General features: G+C 39.0%; 1 protein-coding gene across 4 annotated transcripts in view; it reads right to left on the reverse strand.

Moving 5' to 3' along the window:
* Window positions 1-22,300, reverse strand: part of Man1a1 (mannosidase alpha class 1A member 1) — a 197,308-nt gene that overhangs the window by 79,267 nt on the left and 95,741 nt on the right. For all 4 annotated transcript variants that reach the window (XM_026787398.1, XM_005363630.2, XM_013352414.2 and 1 more), the window contains exon 6: window positions 5,660-5,754. In XM_026787398.1, coding sequence (XP_026643199.1) covers window positions 5,660-5,754 — 95 coding nt within the window. The remainder of the gene's footprint in view (window positions 1-5,659; window positions 5,755-22,300) is intronic.

Consider the following 22,300-nt stretch of genomic DNA (forward strand, 5'->3'; position numbering starts at 1 on the left):
TCAAGCAAGGTTGACTGGTATTTTCTGGAGAATCGCTGTGGCTAAGTGAATTAAATATTTAAGACAGAAACCCAGTAATAACAAAATTCAATCTGGGGAAAGATTAGCTCAAAAAAGGAGGTCAACTTAAAATATGTAGAAAAACTCATTCTTCTAGAGTTGGTAGAAGTTGTTTTGGGCTCCTAAAGGCTCCAGAGTGTAGTAATAAGGAGCAGCAGGGCTGCGTCCCCAGCACCCCGGCCGCCTGGCTAGCTTATGCCCAAAATAACAACACACAAACTGCACTCATCCAAACACTGCTTGGCCCATTTCTATCCAGCCTCTTCTATGCTAACTCTTGCACCTGGACTAGCCCATTTCCAATATTCTGTGTAGCACCTCTAGGTGCGCTTACTGGGAAGATTCTAGCCTACGTCCATCCTGGGTTGGAGCTTCATCGCGTGTGTCTGCTCGGGAGAGGGGAGCATGGTGTCTCTGCTCCAGAGAGCAGAGCTGTCGAGTCTGAGCTCACTTCCTCTTCCTCCCAGCATTCTGTTCTGTTTATTCCACCCACAGGGCCAAGCAGTTTCTTTATTGCTTAACCAATGAAATCAACAGATTGCTATATGACACTCCCACATCACCAGAGAACATAAATAAACACGGACTGTCAGGTGAAGCTTTGTGTTTATACATGCTTAGATAACTGGTACAAACACTGCAAGATAATTAAGCAATAAGCTGTCTTTACCAGGAAATCACTAAATCAGCTTGCTCTCCTTCTGCTCCGAAAGTATTTATTGATATTGTTAATATCCCCCCTATTTAGTTAAAGTATGGAGCTGTACTTGGCTTCATTTGCAAACAGTGCTCTTCCTTTAGATCTGAAACGAGAAACTTTAAAAAAAAATGGGACTCAAATATAAATAAACATTGAAATATACACATCAATGACCAAGTGAAGTCAAACGTTTAAAAAAATTTAAAAATAATTTAGGCCAGGAAGCAATTTTCTCTAGTTTGTCTGTTAAAATTCCCAAGTAAAAATACATAAGCATTTTTACAGCACTCAAGTATTACTCAGTAACTCAGTAAGAGGGTTATCACCATCCATATAGGATAATCTTTCTTTGTTAGGAAACATTAAGCTATGTATTTTTCCTAATTAAGATGGTGTTTCAGGCAAAGAAATTTAAAACTTAATTATAAGAATATAAACTATAATGTAACTCATAAGTACAAGTATGTGCTTGGCCAGATAATTAAGATAGTGGGTACATAAAGTTTTATCAAGTGGGGAACAGGTGAGGGAGCGGTCCCACGTTCATCATCCTGCAGACTAATGAGACCGACTCTGAAGAGAGAGCAGTCTGGTCCCAGCACATCCCCTGACGGTGAGCAATAAAAACACATGCTGCAGACAGTCCCACTAACTTAATATACCCACCCCACAAGTGTCGGCTCAGAAAATTCACCAAGAGAAAGAAGGGATAAAACAATACAGCTAAAACGAACTCATTTATCAAGAGAGACAGAATAATTATTAGGAATGCCCAGGCTGCATGTGTGGTGATAGACATGAATAATGGGCACATTAACTACATTATTTTAAATTAAGAACACACTTTAGAAAACCAAAAATCTAATAGAAGCCTTCTCCACACCCCCGCTTGACTTAGGCCTAGAAATAAAGGAGTGGTAAAATGCTTGGTTCCACAAACCACAGAGGTGAGTTTCTGTGGCAAGGTAGAGAAAATTAAACGCCAGGTCCCCCTGCTACCAGTAGTAGTGACATCAGACATCAAACTTGGACATCTATCATTACAGAAACTGGGTTATACAAAAATCTAATCTGCTAGCACAACATTGGTTTTCGTTTGAAAGAGGCATTGTGTAACTTAACACAGCCACCCTCTACAGTACTACTGGGGAGACACGCATGCAGGTCTGGTCATCTCTCGTAACACCGAGGCTATGAAATGAGCACTAGTTACAAAATCTCAGTTAAAATGCAGCTCTTGAATAAGAATTTGTTCCAGCTACAAGAAAAGCTGCCCCTCCCCCCGTCCCCGACACCTACCCCCCCTCCCCCACTGAGTTCCCAAGACAGCATATAAGGAAATTAGGTTCTCTACATATTTTCCAGCTTATACATAAATAACGAAATTCAATTTGTTCTATTGGTATTTTGGCTCCAAATATATAAGCCTTCCCAATTCAAAGTACTGCTTGTTTTAAATTCAACCCAGTAAGCAGTTATCTATGCTTGGCAAAACTATCCTATATTTATAAATTACAAATGTGAGTGTACAACACCACACACAAAATATATATTCTGTTTTAACAACTGGAATTGAATCCTGAGGGAGTGGGCCTGTCTGTTATCCTCTTCAATAAAACCAAGTGAACAGAAGTAGAAAATCTTCCCAAGATTTAGAACAAAACATGGCCACAGGAAAGACACAAAGAAATGCTTATTTTTGACAAAAGAGAAGTAAAGAAACCAATTATCTTTAGGTGATGACCTGGATATTAGAGAAATGTGCACACGTCATAGCAATAAGTTCACGTTCTGGGGGATGTTGGCAAAAAATAGTATTCCTATTTTCAAACCTGAGAAGTACTACATTATAATAACACAGCCATCACTCAATGCTTCCTTCAAGAGAGCCCGTTCTGCGTTTCAAAACCAGTCAGCAATGACAAAGTGTCTTCAAAGCCCCCCAACCATTCTCCCAATTACATACCTTGGGCATTTGACAAAGTCTACATTCTCTTGTTTCGAGAAGATAATTAAGAAAATATGGGTTTAATGGACTCAATTCCCCACTTCTCCTTTAAAATATTTACTAGTGGCAGCCTTCAAAAATTAGAAAATTCCCATTGCCAGCTGCCCCCTTTCCTTGAGCCTCACTGTGAAAATATGAATTCAGAAAAAAAATGCCCATTGCTAAAATAACAGCAAGACTGCTGGCGATATATGCAAAATGCCATTTTCCCCTTATCCGAAAAGTTTCAGATGAAATCCCAAGCTTTTCAGTTGGAGACTGGGGTCATTTAATGTACTTTAATTAGACAAATGAATATGATGAAGAATCCTACTATAATTTTGCCAATGCTTATTTTATGAATTTGGGGCATGTCATTGCTATTTGGTACACAGGACTGAGAGTGGATAAAACATTTAACAGCGAAAACAGCAAAAGCTCATCTAAGTTGGCAACGAAACAAAGCAAAACAAAACAAAAACAAAAGCAACCAAAAAATGTCCCTATCAGCTGCCAGGTGATTACATCATTTCCTTTAGTTTAAATGAAAACATTGGGAATATATAAATGAAAATTATCATTTTTTTAAAAAAAACATATACAATATAATCTTTGAAGTGATGTCCTAATGCAAAATATTGTTCAAAATAGAGATGGTCATGAAAAATTTGAATGCCCCAGTTAATGCACTCTTGACCATCATAAACACACACACACACACACACACACACACACAGATTCACAATTTAATAAGTATTCCTTTGTGTACTGAAAAATATTTCCATAGTACACTAAAAATCAATTTGATTAAGAAAAAAAATCTACTTCACTATTAGAAATAAACATGAAATAAAGTTAATATTTATAATTATTTCAAGATACATCACAATATTATAAAATGTTCAACATATGCAACATAGGCTCATACCCTTCCTGCTAGTTTAGAAAATCTTTGTTTAATTGCAGAAAGTCACAGTATTGGCTCCAATGAGTCTTAGAACAAGTTAGTCATCATATACTCCAGATTCTTAAAGCCAAGCCTCAGGTCCTAGGTGGACTCCCATGGAATGATAAGGTTTTGGAAATTGGTATGATTTGATTTTCTAAGGAATATACTTTTTATCAGAAGAGCTCCCCATTGGTTGATCAAATCTTAGTTCGTGAGCCTGGGAAGGGTCACCAAAAGACTAGTGAATTAGCCTACCTTCCAGTTTATAAAGGAGCCTGCAGACTTTAAAGAGATGGTTTGAAACAAAATCTTAAGAAGCTGGAGAGAACCAAGAAGCAGGTCTCTCGGTAAGCAATTAGTTTACCACTATGCTCATAATAGCTTCCTCAGAGGACAGGGGAAGGGAAGGAAGGGAAATCAAATGAAATAATGATACAGTGTTTTTGTGACCAGATCTTACTGAAAGTAAGAAAACAGTATCTTTGTCAGGATGTTACCTACAAATATCAAGTCTGAAGATACGGGAGGTAATAGAAACGGTCTACATGAGCCAAATACAAAAGGCATCCAAAAGCCAAGCTACTGCAAGCCAAGCTCACATGCAGTCTTGCCTTGAGATCTTGCAGAACATGGAAAGATAATTCAAGTTCACAGATCCACAGGCTGCGCCTCAGGAGCCCTGGTGGGGAAAACAGGTCCTGAGCTATCTTACTACCTGGTAGAAAAAACTAGCTCAATTTAGTACTTAATAATACTTAATAATTCTTAATAATACTTAATAATTCAATAGCCCTAGAGTAGGGCTTCCCCATCTTTCTGCTGCAACATGCTCAACATACTTCATACTTAGACACAAAGATTCACTTAATGAGTTAGACACAATTTCCAAATTTAGTTAGTAATTTACAAATGAAAATAAAACACAGAATCTTGGGGGTTTTCTTTTTCTTTTCTTTTTTTACTAAAGGAAAAGAGAAAACAATCGAATGATGATTAATTTCCATGATTTTTCATGATTTAGTTGAGGATAAAGTGTTGCTAAAATAAGTAATTATATGTTGTTCTAGTTTTGTCAAACCACTCTGTTGGTTCTTATGGTGTTTCTAAGGTAAATAAAGCATTTTTATGAATACGCATGTACGTGGACATAAACATCTGCCATTTACTTACTGTCTGGTCTGATACTCTCTGTGACTCTAGTTCCCTATGAATAAAACGGAGAAACAATTGGAGTGACTATATTGGGCTCTTCTGGGAGCTATATGTGTAACATCTGTAAGAACTGATCACATTTTATGTTGATCATTGCAGCTTAAAACAGAATTATTTAATTGATGAAATACTAAAACCACAATGAAAACTCAACTCACTCCCTGGGAGAATGCTAAAAAGTATTTGGCTGGCTTGTTCGTTTGTTTTTAATTAATTGAGACAGCATGCCAGTTTTCTCTCTGCAGAGGGGCTGGTTGATCTGTCAATGAACCAGCCCCCTTCCCTCTTTACAACTGTGGGCCTGACAGTCTCAGCTGCTCCCAGCCTCATAGATTCGGATAGCAGCTTTTTAAAAGGTCTGATTAGTCTAAGTGTTATTTCTCTGCAACATCTCCATCTCCAAGAGTTTAAACAAAGTAAAAAACCCTAGCGATTTGCTTAAACAAAATGCTTTCCTGACTACTCTTGGTATTTATGGAGTGGGACAGTATCACTCAGACAAGAGTCCTAGAAAACAGAGCCAACTTGGGCTCAAGTCTGCCTTCCATGGTTCTGCTAGGATGATGGCAAGTCACGACAGGAGCCCATCCAAGGTCAGAGAACACTGAAGGGGTAAGAGCTTCCAACACAGTTCTAAGACACTCAATTGTCACTCGCTGTCAGCAAAGTATGCATGTAATAAACCATCTCACAAGGCCACAGTCTCAGACATTGCACCTTAAAGTACGTTGTTGAAAATGAAGACTTTTACCTTTTCATATTCAGCAATGCCCAAGGTATTCCAGAGGGAGTATGAAATGCAGGTAGCAATTTTACCCCAAGTTCCACTGCTTTCTTTCGAAATATCTGAAAAGTTAAACAATTACGTAAGCTACTATTGCATGTAAAACATAACGCTCTCCACTATTATCCATTTTTAGCACTTTACAACTCATCTGCAATCACAATGAGTAGAGCTGAACTGATCCAGGGGCCAACGCACTGGGGGTTCTTACGCACTACTTTAGATATACCTTAATAGGAGGGCGTGAGCACAGCACGATTCAGACACGCGTGTCTCACGTCATCAGTCTTAATTTCTAGTTTGAGTCTGCTGTTTCGGGCCTTTGGAAACATCATAGACCATCCAGGTAATTTCTATGGGTATGCCAGGAGGTGAACTCTCTGGTTTTGGATAACATTTCTTAGATTGAGAACTAGGTGGTCTACTCTAGACACAGTTTCTTCTTGGGGCATAGGGAAAAAAAGAAATTTTAGAAAGACATAATCTATATGTTTATGTTAAAACCTTTCGGGTTTTAAATTTCTGTGATATTGAAGGAAACAGGTAAAAGTTAAATTAGGTACAGATTCTGTCCATAGTATAATAGGAAGATGATTCCCACAAATACTTAAAACACAGATAAAATAACAGGTGGGGATGGCTAAATCTTGCAGGTGTTCAGCTGGATCATCAAGGCTCTGTGGTGGAGGTGGCCTTTAGATGAATGGCTATGACACCGACCTGGGGCTAATGAGAGAATGCGGAGAGGTATTAGGGGTGGACATGGTCCTCCCCTGCGGGATCAGTCTATCACAGATGGATGCATGATGAACCTGTAGGATAAATAGTATACCTTGTCTGACCAAATGGGTACACTGGCAGGTAGGGTGGTATCTACAGTCTAGGTCAAAACCACAGAAAAGCATACAATCAAGAGTAAGCTTTTTTGTTGTTAAAATAACGAAGTGCTTGGAAGCAAATTTGGTTGAACTGTGCTTTAGGAAGGTCGATTGAGATGACATTTGTTCAGTCAGTTGTTCAAATCAAAATACTGGCAGATTCACTGAAGGAGGGCCAGCTACCACCTTCCCTGTAACAGTTATGGCACTGGTACCTTGTACCTTCAAACTGTATGACGTCATTTAGTGTACTGCTCATTCCTACTACCTCCTCAACATGGAAAAGGCTGAACTAATACCATGGTGGACGATGGCAAGGCCCTTCCTCCACCCGTGTGTGAGCATTGGGTACAGGGCTTGTCCAGGAAGTCCTATGTGTATTTCCCAGGGAGAATGGTTCCTCACAATTCCCATCCCAAGACCTGAGCCTCTCTAAAGAGAGACCCAAGGACTTGGCTCCAGAAGGGATGGGGACCTAGTCATTTTAACATGGAAACCCTCATACAAACTCTACCCTTTCAGAGTCTAAGTCTCATTTAATAAGGGAAGTTAGAAATGAGTTTCAAATGAAAACCCTGGCAGTCAACTGAGGTAAACTGATATATATTGTATATAAATTAAAAAAAACATATGTTTGTGATACATAGAAAGAATAGAGGCCTTTTGACCTACAAATTATCAATTGTCATCAAAGAGATAATTTCCTGCATCAATAGTGTATGGAAAACAGATGATAATAATAATAATAATAATAATAATAATAATAATAATAATAATAATAAATATCATCCATGGCTCAATTTCTCCTTCCCATTTTCTGCCTCACCTTGAGAATTCTAGGCTGTTTTCTGTGGTAAGGATTTATGCTACCACTGCCTGGCCATCTGTGGACTTTCTGGTTTCCACCCAACTTTTAAAACTGTTAATTAACTCCTTTTCAAGACAGTTACATAAGATAGAAGGCAAACTATGCAATTAAAACACCATCTTGGATATAAGCATATGGCTGTAAGCTAGAGACTCAGGCTTTGAAGGCACAGCGCCTGTGTTTGAATCTCTGCTGTACTGCTGCAAGTTGATTCATCTTGGTCCCATTGCTTAATCTCTCTGTGCCCAAGATTTCTTGCCTAGAAAATGCAGATTAACAGCAGCATTTGCTTTGGGAAAGTTGTGGAGAGAAATAAACAAGTCATCATGTTTATGGACCTTAGAGCAAATAGTGCCCACTCCCTAGGTTAGGTGTGGCTTTGATGATCATAATAACACACATCTCCGAGGACTTTGCAGTTATAGTCTGAGGCCATTTCTTTATATGATTCTGTTTCTGTCAGAATTATACTCCCCCACCTCCAAGGCTTGATTATGAGCTCAAGAGCTCAGCCCCAAGTTCTCATTACCTAACCGCATCCCCATCCTCTTCCCATTCTTTTTCCATCTCTTTTCTTCTACTCCTAGAACATAGCACAATTTGGGTATCTTGCTGTTTTCTAAAATCTAATCCATCCCACACTGAGTTAGTAATTGAATAGCCCAGATAAACTTGCCTAGTTCCATCCCTGATGATGTTGAGCGAATCTCTTGGACTTGGTGTTTGATTTGCAAACCTTCAGTCCCCAGCAGGTGTACCAGGGTTAATTCTGACATGTCCTGTGCATAGCTCACCTGAAGATTAGTATAGGCCATGTTCTCACCACCAGGTAAAATAAAAAAAAGATGATTATAAAAAAGGTTTCCTATCCTAGCCTCAGGCTTTCTCATTTACATTAAGCTGTATAATTTTAACATTTTTTTTTTTTTTGCTTAAGAAACCATTATGATTTTGGCTGTCCTACTATCTTTGTAACAGCTCCTATGAATCAGGCCTGTCTATCATCTCTGTTCCCTCGAAGACTGCTCTGGCTGTGGCTTGTGAGACTTCATAGTCACAGATTCCTGTGAATGGTCTGACAGTATTACAGTCTTTCTTTAGCCAGCTCTCTCATTTTACTGCCTCCTTGGACCCCATCAAATCCATTCATTCTCCAAGGCCCAAGTCAATTCTCAACTCCAAGATCTTTGCCTTCCATGAACACCGACTCTGACAGCTTGTGTCGCACAATGAGGTGTTTGCAAAGGCATGAAATAGATCTCTAAATGTTTTCATGTCACCTAATAATTTCCCCTTCTTTCTGAAAGTAGAGAGATTTCATTTTTTCCTTCACTTCATGCTTTAGTCAATCCAGAATACCCATTTGCATTTAAATTCGTTAATATCACCACATCATTCAAACACAGAAAGATAGTTTTAGGGGGCTGGAGAGATGGTTCAGCGGTTAAGAACACTGGCTGTTCTTCTAGAGGGTTCAATTCCCGAGCACCCAGATGGCAGTTCACAACTGTTTGTAACTCCTGTTGCAGGGGATCTGACAGCCTCACACAGAAAACACCAATGGACATAAAATAATAATAATAAAAAAGAAAGATAAATAGTTCGCTCTCAGTTAATGGACAGGAAAGTCGTGACTTTCCAGCTCAGATGTTGGTCTTCATGAGGACTGCCCCCTGAAAGCCTCGGCTATTCTTATCTTTGGGAATCATTTGAATATCCCTCTTAAGAGAGTTTTTCCAAACAGCCCTCCACCCAAGTTGCCCATATTCCTTCAGTATTTATCACATTATCTTGTATGCTTCTGTACCTACTTATCACATTATAATTCCTTATTTACTTATTTGCTTTCTGGTTTGTTATTTTGACAACCCAACTAGATATCAATATAAGAAAAGCACTGGCTAATATAAAACAAAACACAACGCAACACCACATCAGCAACCCAGAAGTTGGAATTCAAAAGGCCCATTTAATAAATGAATGACTGAATCAAAGGTTAATTTACAAGTCTGAGACACAGTGATAAGACATCACTGACTTTACAGTGTTTGCAATGTGGGTCAACACACTTCACCAGTCTGCTATTTTTAACAAATAAATTATCTCAGGAATTCTGGAGTCTCAACCCTGGATGTAATTAGGGGGAAAGTGCAAAACAGTTTTGGAGAAAAAAATTGATTGTCCCATTGATGCTCTAGGTAATAAATGTACTCAATTTCAATTCTCATTATTATTTTCTAATATTTAATTTTTTATTTTAAAATTTATTTCTATATGTATGGGCACTTTGCTTGCATTTTGTATGTGAACCACATATGGGCAGTGCTGGAAGAAGGTGACAAATCCCCTGGAACTGGAGTTACAAACAATTGTGTGTTGACACGTGAGTGCTGAGAATCAGACATAGGTCTTCTTTTTTCCCCCTTTTTTTATTATTTAAAATTTTATTTATTTATTTAAAATTTCCACCTCCTCCCATCCTCCCATTTCACTCCCACTCCCCACACTTCTCCTCCCCCTCCCCCTCACTTTCCAGTCCTAAGAGAAGTCAGGGTGCCCTGCCTTGTGGGAAGTCCAAGACTCCCCCTCCATCCTATAAAGGTGTGCATCCAAACAGAGTAGGCTCCCAAAAAGCCAGTCCATGCAGTAGAATCAAAATCCAGTGTCATTATCATTGGCTTCTCATTCCGCCCTCATTGTCAGCCACATTCAGAGAGTCCGGTTTGATCACATGCTCGTTCAGACACAGTCCAGCTGGCCTTGGTGAGCTCCCATTAGATCAGTCCCACCATCTCCGTGGGTGGACACACCCCTTATGGTCCTGACTTCCTTGCTCATGTTCTCCCTCCTTCTGCTCTTCATCTGGGCTTTGGGAGCTCAGTCCAGTGCTCCAATGTGGGTCTCTGTCTCTATCTCCATCCCTCGCCAGATGAAGGTTCTATGGTGATATGCAAGATATTCAGTGTGTCTATGGGAGAAGGCCAGTTCAGGCATCCTCTCCTCTGCTGCCCATGGACTTGGTTGGGGAAATCCCCTTGGATACCTGGGAACCCCTCTAGAGCAAAGACTCCAGCCAACCCTAAAATGGCTCCCTTAGTTAAGATATCTTCTTCCTTGCTCCCATATCCACCCTCCCTCCATCTCAATTATCCCATTCCCCCAAGCTCTCCTCAGTCCTCCCCTTCTCCCTTCTGTCTCCCCATCTCCCTTTCCCCCACCCACTCCACCCCCCTGCTCCCAACTTTTGCCCGGCGATCTTGTCTACTTCCAATATCCAGGAGGATAACTACATGTATTTCTTTGGGTTCACCTTCTTATTTAGCTTCTCTAGGATCACGAACTATAGGCTCAATGTCCTTTGTTAATAGCTAGCCCAGGTCTTCTTAAAGAGCAGTCAGTGCCCTTACCTGCTGATCCATCTCTCTAGTCCTCCTCCTATTGTTTGAAGAAAGGGTATTTGAAAGAAGAGTCCAGATTCGAGAAGAGAATATCTTTCTCCCCCTCATGATGTTCACATAATAAAAGTAGCTTATAAAATTAACACTGCTAAGAGAGTGGAGGAGGGACATCACAAATCATTCTAAAAGGCAATTAAGCTCCAAGCGGCCCATCTTGGATGATGTGCTAAGCCTCAAATTATTATAAAAGCACACTAGATGGAATTCTGTTGGTCCTTCAAGGGGCACAGCATGATGGCAGGAAGAGGTCTGGTTCCAAGTACCTGGGGTCCAGGGCTGGCCCTTTTCCTGCTTCTGTCAGTATCTGGCTTGATTTCCCTGATATAACAAGAAAGTTGGCTGACAAACTTTGTGTTTTATCATTAGGAGAAAGTATTGCATAGAAGTCACTAAACGAGAACTAAAGTATACCTGACCATATGTGTGTGTGTGTGTGTGTGTGTGTGTGCATGTGTGTGTAAATGAGAAGCAAAGTCAATGTCAACTTTTCAAAAGGTTCTGCTAATGTACCACCAAATTCTGAGTCAATCTTGGTTTCCTAGGTTTGTTGGCGCTAAACTTGTCAGGGAAGATTTAAATTGAGAGGGCAAGATGGCAGCTCATAAAATATAACCCTGCTTACAACCGAGGACTTTCTATTCCCTCACCCTTCTTTCCCTAAAGACCACTAAAAGAAAACAGTTTTTAATAACTACCCATCCGTTGGAGATGCGCAGACATTTTAGGATCCAGCAAGAGTTTTGAAAAACATTTTGTGTGATAGAGATTCTGATTGCATTCATAGCAAAAGTCAAAACCAATATAATTTGCTGAAAGAAGGTCAGCAATATGATGAAATAGCTTCTCAAGTAATCTTTCATGCATATAGCTAACAAATATCTTTAGATAAGAACTTTAATGGCCCAAAGCTAAGAATTTCAGAACAAACACATCAAATCCGAATCTTTTCATTACGTTTAAGTAACATCACCGTGGTCTCATTGAGTTTTGGTTCAATGTTTTAAACACTTGAAAAGTTAAACTCCATCAAATAAAACATTAATCTCTTTACTCTACCCTTACAGATAGTATCAGACAAGGCTATAAACAAGATGTATTCCTTTCCTTGTCTTTGTAGTTTACAGTTCCCCGAAGAACTGTATGAGAGTCATATATACAACAGAGCAAAGAGCAAGGGAAGACGAAATGAGTAAGAACAGATGGCTGCAGAAGGGAACACTCCCACCCTGGCATGCTCCAGTTTGAAATGTATGCTCCTTACCGAAGTCTTTCTTAAAATGCTTATGCTGAAAACTTCATTGTCAAAAGATCAAACACTAATTCTCCATGAACATAAACCGAGTTTACCCCTATTCATTTTTACTATATACAGCCTTCAGTGAAAGGTGTCATTATATCTATGACAATATCTTCTGGAAAAGAAGTGAACTGCTACGTCATTATGTGAGGTGATTAACTTGCACATAAAATGAGTCAAATTCAGTCACTCAACCAATTTGCACTAAGAAGATACTCTGGCTTTATTTTTATTTAGGGTTAAACTTAGAAAGGTTTAAATATTAAACAAAGATACATAGGAAAGCTAATTCAGCAGACCTTAAAACTCAGTGTTGTCAGAAGTCAATGACGTCCCTATGCTTATAGGCAAAGACCTTCTATTCAGCTTAAATGCTCCTATATTTCACTCACAATTCTATCAGTGCATAGCAGCTCGAGCCATCCCTTTTCATGTCATTCTTTTGTTTTTAATATGATGTGTATGTGTGTATGCACGTTCCCATGTGTGTCTGTCCACATGTGGTGTGTGTGTGTAGGCCAGGGGATGATGATGGTATTTTCATTATTCTCCATTTAATTTTGTTTTAAACACTTTTTAAATGTGTGTGTGTAGGTGCCTACATACATCTACCATGGCATGTGTGAGTACGGAGCTCAGAGGACAACTTGTGGGAGTGAGATCTCCTGCCTTGTAGGTCGTTTTCAGAGACCAAGTCTGATGGCAAATGCCCTTACCTGATGATCTAGCCGAGATTATTCTTTATTTACTTGGCTAAGTCTTACCAGTTCAGCTCGTCTAGCTTGTCATCTTGCCGGGGGACCCCCTTCTTTGCCTCATGGGCTCTGAGGTAACAGGCAGGCCACCACACCTGCCTAGTTTTTACGTGGCCGCAGGGGAACTGAACTTGTCTTTACCCTTGCATGGTATACCTGTCTGGCAATACACTGAGCCACCTCGCTAGCTCTCTTGTAATTCTTTTGCTTAAGGAGGCCTAGCCCATGTGTGTCCCACCTGTGTGTTCCTCCTCCGGTATCTTTCCTTTACTTAACAAAACCTAAAGCTGAAAGATTTTTTTAACCTCAGAGCTTTAGCATATTTATTAAACTGTATTATGACTTCATTTAGAAACCATATGACTCTTTTGTCAATTGTTAGGCTACGCTTCCATGTGATTTTTCTATGCAACCATTCAACTTTTGGCTTGCAAATAATTAAGTGAGGAGAGTGTTGTGCATTTAAAGCACTAATATCTTTTCGACTTTCCACAGAAATGATGTGTATGGTTTTTAGGTCCATAACCATGGGCCATTTTCAAAGAGGATCCATTAGAATCCCAGAGACATGGTATTTCTCACATATGGAAGTACAGAGGTCTAAGTGAAATAAGAAACTTCAGATTTTAATTTTAAAATGCAAATGCAGACACTCCAGCGAATAGGCATTTTAGGTTTCATCCACACTGGAGATCTAACAAGGCATTGTACATGCTAGGCAGGCTCTCTACCAGCGAGTTATTTCTTTACCCTGATCTAGAAAAGATATTCTTTTTGTCATAAAAAATTTAACGGCTAGTGAAGTTTTAAAAAGAACTTGCTTTTATGCTTTTCTGTAGTCAAAATGAATAAATGTTGATAAATGAATAAAATTGCATTTGATATTGATTTTTTTTCCTGAGAGAGGATGATTTCATTGCCTAGCACTTAAGTGGAGGAGGATTTAAAGTCAGGCGGGCAAGGTGGAAAAAGGGAGAAATATTGGTGAGAATTCTAGCTTTTGTCCAAGGGCAGGCAAGCTACCACTACATCATCTGCAGTCTCCTCCTGAAACAAGTACTTTGGATACCCTGAGTAAACCATGTCAAGGTTGCCTGGTGACAGGCACAGTGAGCTGGGGATCAGGTACTCTGGGATGTAGTTCAGAATTTGCTGGTCACCAATTCAAATATGAAAGAGGAGTCAGTTTGCTACTTTTCTCTTTTTGTCAAAAGAGGATAGTAGAGAAGATCTTGGGAGTTATCTTTCTGTTGTATAGAATATGGTTTTGAGATATGGTAAGCACATACTCCTGCGTTGTGAGATATTTATACACTGTGTGAAGGTGCATTGCTGTGATTGGTGTAAGAGAAGTCTGAACAGCCAATAGCCAGGCAGAAGGTAGAGATGGGATTTCTAAGGAGAGAAAGGAGAAGGTGCACAATAGATGCCAAGAGACATGGAAAGGAAACAGGAGGTACAAGATAGAAGAGAGGTGATGCCATGTGACAGAATGTAGATTAATATAACTGGGTTAATTTAAGTTATAAGACCTATGTAGGAACAAGCCTAAGCTATAGGTAAAGCTTTCATAATCAATAAGAAGTCTCTATGTCATTATTTGCAGGCTGACTGGTGGGACAGAAAAAGACTTGTTATACCCCTGATTACTTGTGTGGTAAAGACTATTAGGAGAGATGGTATAAAAAACAAAACAAGTTTCTTCATTCAGTGGTATTCACAAGCAGGAAGGCAAGCCTGGTGATTTAGACAAAATCATGGAAACATCAATATACAGCATAGGTCATAATGTAAACCCAAATTCAGTAAAAGAATCAAAAGGTAAACACTTTATTGTGAAAATGAAAGAGGACTGGTGTTTTGAGAAAGAGGAGGAGAGATAGATAGATGATAGATAGATAGATAGATAGATAGATAGATAGATAGATAGATAGATAGGAAGGATTGGAGACATGGACCTTGATGTGGGAAGTCCTTCTGAATATGTGTTGCTTTTATTGGTTAATAAGTAAAGAAGTTGATTGGGCTTATGATAGGGAAAAATAGAGCTAGGTGGGAAAACTAAACTGAATGCTGGGAAAAAGAAAGCGGAGTCAGAGAGACACAATATAGCCACAGAAGAAGACAGATACCAGGGAACATTACCGGTAAACCATGAGCCTTGTGGTAAAATATAAAATAATAGAGATGGGCTAATTTAAGATATAAGAGCTAGCTAGAAATATGTGTAAGCTATTGGCCAAACAGTATTGTAATTAATATAGTTTCTATGTGATTATTTTGGATCTGGGCAGCCAGGAATGAACAAACAGCCTCTGCCTACAGGGACTCTCCTTCTACCTTTGTGTGGGTTCTTAAGATTGAACTCAGTTATACCTTCTGAGTCATCAAACTAGCCCCAATTTGGGTCCTTAGAAGCATTTACTCAAAATGGGGCCTGGAAGGAAGCTGTATGATGGATGTTATCTTTTTTCAAATCTGTACTCAATATGAATATTACAAGTGCACAGAAAAGGCAAAGGAACTATGTAAGGTTTAGCATGAGTATGTGGACTTCATATTGCATTATTTTAAACTTTCACCTTCCAAAAAACTTTCTGGGAGTAATAAATACTAAACAATAAAAAGAAAAATGAACACTGGCATGAGAAGCAAAGTCATTGCTGCATCTAAAGGTGGGCTGTCAAGTTGCTCATTCCATCTCAACTGATGTTTCAAATATGGGCAAATCATCAGCATGGTGTTTGGAAAAATACACAGCGTACAAGGAATTGCACTTAATATCATTAAGTATGCCGAATAGTTTCTGACCATAGAGATTACATCAAAGAAAACTTACCTTTGTTTCAAAAAAAATATAATGCTTGCTGCAGCAACAGAGAACTATGAAGCTTCATATTTTATTGAGAAATAACTTTTAATAGATTTCTGTGGAATCTGCCCTATAGAGGTTATTACCCAATGCATTACCATGGAAATACCAACTGGTATATTTGCCAATGCTTGTTACAGTAAGCATCACAAGCTATTATATATATCATATATGATATATAAATATATGGGCTTGTAAATACTTATTTGCTAAAATGAAATAGAAAACCAAGAGCCTCATCTCTGCAGTCCATGACACTTCTGAGTTATGAGGCATTCCACGCCAGTGAATCTTTCCCGTTAACTGGACTTCACCTTCTTATTTATATCAGTTTTAAAAGCCAGTCTACCTGTTCTTCTTGATTTAATGGGACACACAGCTATCCCGACTTGGTGACTCAGCATCCCCGTCCTCTTCAGATACTAAATAGGGACCAGGTAATGTGGCTTCCCGAATGGTCTGTATGATTCTTAATGCTCATCTAAACTCCTTGATGCCTCAGTTTCTAAGTACGTGGATGGGGAATCATTTTTCCAAATCAGAAAATGGCTGTGATTAAAGGCACGAGAGCTCTTTAAAGGGCAATAATAGTTACTATCATCTTTCTTTGCTGTACTTTAGTGGCTCCCTCAGGAATAATAGACGGTATTAGGCTTTTCGTACACACACTAAATGGTCCAAAAACTGCTGAGCTTTTATGTCTGTTTTCTATGGCCCTACTCATTCTTTCTGCTGTTAGCGATCAGTTCATTACAATAAAGACTTCTCATGTGGTAGCGTATTTATTTGCTCTCCTCTGAGTTGCAGATTTTTTTCTGTGAACAGTTACCTGCATGAGGGCCTGGGGATAAGTCACTTGTCTCTTTTGTGTCTTCTTTACACGGAAGGGCATGAGCTTCAGCACACATGACCTTTCTGAGTTTGTGCCACAGTTTTGAACTATTAACTCTGCAGGTATGAAAACGCAGTGGATTGCTAGACTTATTAGCGGTGGCAGTTTGGAAAAAATGTTTAACTATCTAATGCACATAGGTTTCGCTTGGTCTGTATTTGTGTGTAAATGTATGCGGCGCACATGTCTATGTGTGTATATAGGACAGTGGTCAAGGTTGATGTCTTCAGTTACTTTCTACCTTATTTATGTCTTCATTTTTGTGACAGAGTCTCTCACTGCTCCTGGGGCTCACCAATCTGGCTAGGCCGGCTAGGCAGCAAGCTCTCTGGCTAGCACTGAGAGGAGACGACCGGTATGTGCTGTCATGCCCAAGTTTTGACAGGGTTCTGAAGTCTCCAGCTCAGGTCCTCACGCTCGTGTCCCCGGTGCTTTACCAAGTGAGTCATCTCCCTGGTTACGATCACTTTTTGAAATGCTCAGCATTAAGCTATTCATTTTTCATTCTGCCTAAGCAAACACACACCTGTCTGTCTTCAGGTCATCACAATAGTCTTGTGCTTTTGATTCCATTCATCATGTATCATATACCTAATACCCGCTGATTGCTTCCTGGCACAGTGTTCATGTTTCATGCAGAAGAAGGATGAATGTTTTAATTTATCGAATGGTGATGCTACTACAAAGAAAATTTGACAGTAATGCTGCTTTTGCCTTATGTTTTTGTCCTTTCATGCAAATTAGCTTCCCTCTCCCAGCCTCACTTCCTCATTTCAGAAATATAGAAATGCATCTTAGATAAATACAACTTAGATAAGGTCTTTCTTCCTCCACTTCAAATAAAAAATTTTAATTTTTCTATTACACAATGAGTACATTTTCACTATTGAAAAATCATAAAATTAAGTAGGCTCTCAAATATAGGATGCTATTAACTTCTCTTCCTAACTAACACGAAGATTATACCTAAGTGTCTACCCTGAGCAGGACCGAATACACTTTTAGGTGGCATCATCCCATATGTGCTTTGCTGTGCTTTCAATTCACCGGCATCAACTTAAGTCATTCCCTACACAGCATTCTGTACTAAGAGTCTTCAGTTTCTGTAAAGACTTACATGGTAAGATTTCCAGATTGGCAATCACATCGTCTCACAGTCTCATGTTTGTTTTCTTTTATGATTCTTTAAAAATGTAAAAGCTATTCTTAGGCCTGTTTTCAAAAATCAGTCTGAGGCTGACTTTAATGAGGGCCTGCTGTTTTAAGTCCACAGAACCTTTCTGTAATACCCCACCCATTAGGGCAAGTGCTTGGGATCTAGCCCAGGTCTTGTGCAGGCCAAGCAAGAACTGTATCATTGAGCTATACCTGTTAGTCTGTAATAACTATTAACAATTTCTACATGGCAGACCAATAAAAGAAGTAAGAAAGAAATTAGGCAGCTTATACATCATTAATTGATAATTAGGTTTTGACTGCTTTGATTATAAAAATGGCTGTGGAATGAAAGTCTCCACAGATACTTAGATCCATGGACTTTACCAACATAACGATTTTCTCAGGAGTACTTCAATGTGTACTTTCTGGTTAGAGGAAACTCAGTCACTCATTTACTCACTGTTTGCAAGGTCAAAGTGCATACGCAAGGTCAAAAGTACACAGACCAAAGGGAAAATAATTGTGTCTGAACTTTGCCAGTCCCTGAATGAAGTTAGCTTACTTGAAAGCATATTAAATTTTCTTGTTTAGAGTAAAAAATCTTATGATATTTTCACATATCTTATTACATGACAACCCCACATATGCAATTATACACTAACATTATGTTCTACGAATATTCTACAATGTTAAGTGGCACAAAGCCTTAAATTAACAGCCACTATCCCCAGAATCAAAATAACCTCTAGTTTAATGAAGTTCATGTCAGGAAATTTCAAAAATATCAAATCAAAGTGTTTGGGAAAACCTTTCCTCTTCAACAACCAAAGAAAACACAATTGTATGTCCAGCGCACCCACTGAAAATTGTGTTTTGTTTTCCCGCAATGCTCTTAAAACCCATCGCATACACCATTTCAACATAATTTATATTTTCTAAATTGTAAACTTTCAAAGAGGAGCCTCTTTTACAACTGTGACCTTTTAAAAATGTCAATTCATTTACTCAGCAAATATTTATTGAGTGCCTATGCGCTGCCGTGCAGGCTGCACAAGATGTGTGGAATACAGAAGTAAACAGGACAGCTGTGGCCTGTGACTCCCAGCAACACAAACAAGCCCGAGGAGTAGGAGCTCACGATCCACAGAAAAGGACCAAGAAACAACGTCCATTTCTTCTTCAAAAGCAAATGAAGTCTAACACTGAGTACATCCTGCAGTAACCAGGCAAATCCTCATCTTTGCTTTAATCAAGAGAGTGGCCAAATAGATCCCAGACTCACAGAACGACAACTCTATTAAACGCTATAGAGGAAGTTATCATTTGGGTGTATCTGAGGATCTTAAATTCAATCCTTGGACCAAGCAGACTCCTACCAATATGACTAATGCACACAATACAGTTATCTTCACTGAAATGGCCAGCATCTTGAAGGCTATCCATCCTTCATTCAAAAATCACCCTTCGGGACTTACAGTGCTTAAAAACCAGTAAGACCCTGGGTTTGATCTCCAGGTCAAATGAAAGACAAGGAGGGAGAGGGATGGAGGGGTGGAAGGAAGGGAGGAAAAAAAAATAAGTTTGAAAGATTGACAGTAGGGAAGCTTCAGATCAACTCCATTGGATGAGGGCAGACAGTGATTTGCATATTAAAGGACTGTGAATGCAGGGAGGGAAAACAGAATAAACTCAGGGCGCTGTCACTCAGGCATTAAATTTAGTTACTGGAGGCCAGCACTCTTGGGGAAAAACGACTAAAATTCCTGAGAAAGATAAGCTATTCATTAGACTCTAATGAAGATAGAAACCTGTGTCATCAACTAACCAGGGGTTTTGAGAAGATGTCTGCTATCTGATTTATTTGCTTAACTGGCATTTTCCCAGATGTAAATAAAACCTCTAGTCATTTAATATTCTATTAATAGATATATTATTCCCAGGACTTTAGCATAAGATCTTAATTATAATATCCCAGACAGGAAATGCTCTCCTTAATTGTTGGCCTGGTGGCCTCCACAATGGCAAGCTCTAAATTCTAATATCTGTTTTCTTAGCTCTTTTTGGAAAGAAAGCATATGATACTTGAAGGCAGGGACTTTCATTAAATCCAGTCAGTGGTTTTCACTGTGGTCCTAGGAAAGGCAGCAATGGCATTACCTGGATCCGGGAAGAAATGGACACTTCAAGGTCCGTCTCAGATCAACGGGTCTAGAAGCTGTGAGAAGACTACAAATCTCTGCTTTAACAAGTCACGTGACGCGGAACCTTCCAAATCTCCACTTTCAGTCATTCTGAGATGTAAAGTTCACTTGTATCTCCCATTGCCCTATGGTACTGCACAATGACAGAAAAATATTCTTCTCTGAACTGTACTTTGGTATCCACGACTCCTTTCAACCTCTCCTCTACGTCTCCCTTTGGATTGTGATGTAGGCAACAGCGGGACAGCTACACAACTCAGCAGATTTTGGTTTCCCACCTAAGCATGGGAAACAGGCCAGCTAGAAACCATACTTCAATATGGTTTGTTAGCACACTGCACCATACCACTTCTGTAGTGACAGAGCAGCGGGATTAACAATCTTTAAGTTTAGCCAACAGCACTAGAGTATAAAGCCAAGTGATACTGAACGTGCAGCTTAACCGCAAGCAGCTATCTTCAAAAGCAAATGGCACAACCACTTAGTCAATGCAAGGCACACCATCACCCTGAAATCGCAGGTTTTATGTGCTGGCCACTGAGGTTCGGGCATTTATTTTACTGTTAAGTTATGTTTCTAAACCACTTAATAGCAGTAGAATAAAAAGATACGGTCAGATTTATGAGGCCAAGAAGGAAAGCCTTGTGAGCCCTTTGTCCCAGAATGAGAATCTAATTATTGGTTCGCAACACAGCATTTATTAGGTTTTTTTCCTCACTTCAGGCAGACTGTGCTGCAAATCTGGGTCTAATAGTCTCTGGTTTTAAAAGTCCATTTGCATGTAAAGTAGCTATTTTATCTATTTGTGACAGTTCATAGGTAAAAAGAATTCTATTTTAGCATACTATTAGTAATAGAAACTTAAAATACTTTTTCAATAAAACTATTTCCACAAGAGCTATGATTATACTACAGATTCAGAACAATGTAATTAGGAGACATTTATAAAAAGAGACATAATTTCCACTGCTAATATATTTAGGTACAAATATACAATGTGTAACAACAAAATCAAGGTAATGAGCATCTCAAATATTATGTTCCATGCTAGGGACCTTCTACGTCTTCCCTTCTTCAGTCATACTGAGATGTACAATTCACTCGTTTCTCGTTGCCCTGTGGTGCTACACAATTCTAAAAAAGTTCTCTACCCTTGAACTGCATTTTGGTACCCATTACTTCTCTCTTAGTATCGCTTCTCTGTCTCCCTTTAGTAACCTTTACTTTATATTTCACACAGAACAAAACATCCCAGCTTCACAAGAGGGACAAAGACACCAGTAGACAATGTTTGTAGAAAAGAAAGAAGAACAATAAGCAAGTAAAGGAAGAGATCCTCTTCAAATTATCAGAAATATGGAAACAGCAGCTGAAATACCAATGCATACTGATTAGAATCACCTGAATCTATAGCACAGGACTGCTGACTGCCTTGCTATCAACTGGTATTCTCTGATATTGGGTCTCTCAATGTTACAGCTACTTTAGAAGGTGGTTTGATAATGTCTTATAAAACTGAACACAATTTTAGCATACAATCTTGGCTGTTGCCCTCTTTGGCATTTATCTACAGGAGCTAAAAATTATATCCACCAAAATCCCTAGAAACAATTGTTTATAGATGTATTTTTATGACATTTAGAGTATTTACACATCATGTTTGAAGATTTAGACCTGAAATATAACTTGATTTATATATATATATCAAATAAGCTAAGCAGATATAAATCTTATTTGTATATATAAAACATTAATTAAACATTCTCAGACAGACAGACATAGATCCAAAATAAACCCCAGGAGCTGCCAATGGCCCTGTCCCAATCACAGTTCCTTCTTGTTCTCTCCAAAGAATTCACATTCTGGCATTTACTGTCTTTATCTTTAGAGTTTGACCAACTAATTCTCTGTGGTAGGTAGATTATTAGACATTGTTACATTTAAAACTTGCTATAATTTTCTTTTAAGTCATTGACTCCTTGTTTATCCCCTTCTTTTCCTTACAGTTTGTCTGGACAAAGGACATTTGAATCACAGGAGACACAACCTGTGTTTTCCTGGTTGCACATACATCATGGAATCTGACAGACCAAAGACTGATCTAGGGGCAAGACCACAGGTGAGACTGTAAAAGGCTAATCCTTTTTATAAAATGGCTAATCCCAATTATAAAATGGGGCACTGAGCTGAACAGAGAATTCTCAACAGAAGAACTTCAAATGGCCAAAA

The sequence above is a fragment of the Microtus ochrogaster genome, linkage group LG9, assembly GCF_000317375.1.
Source record: "Microtus ochrogaster isolate Prairie Vole_2 linkage group LG9, MicOch1.0, whole genome shotgun sequence".
NCBI lineage: Eukaryota > Metazoa > Chordata > Mammalia > Rodentia > Cricetidae > Microtus > Microtus ochrogaster.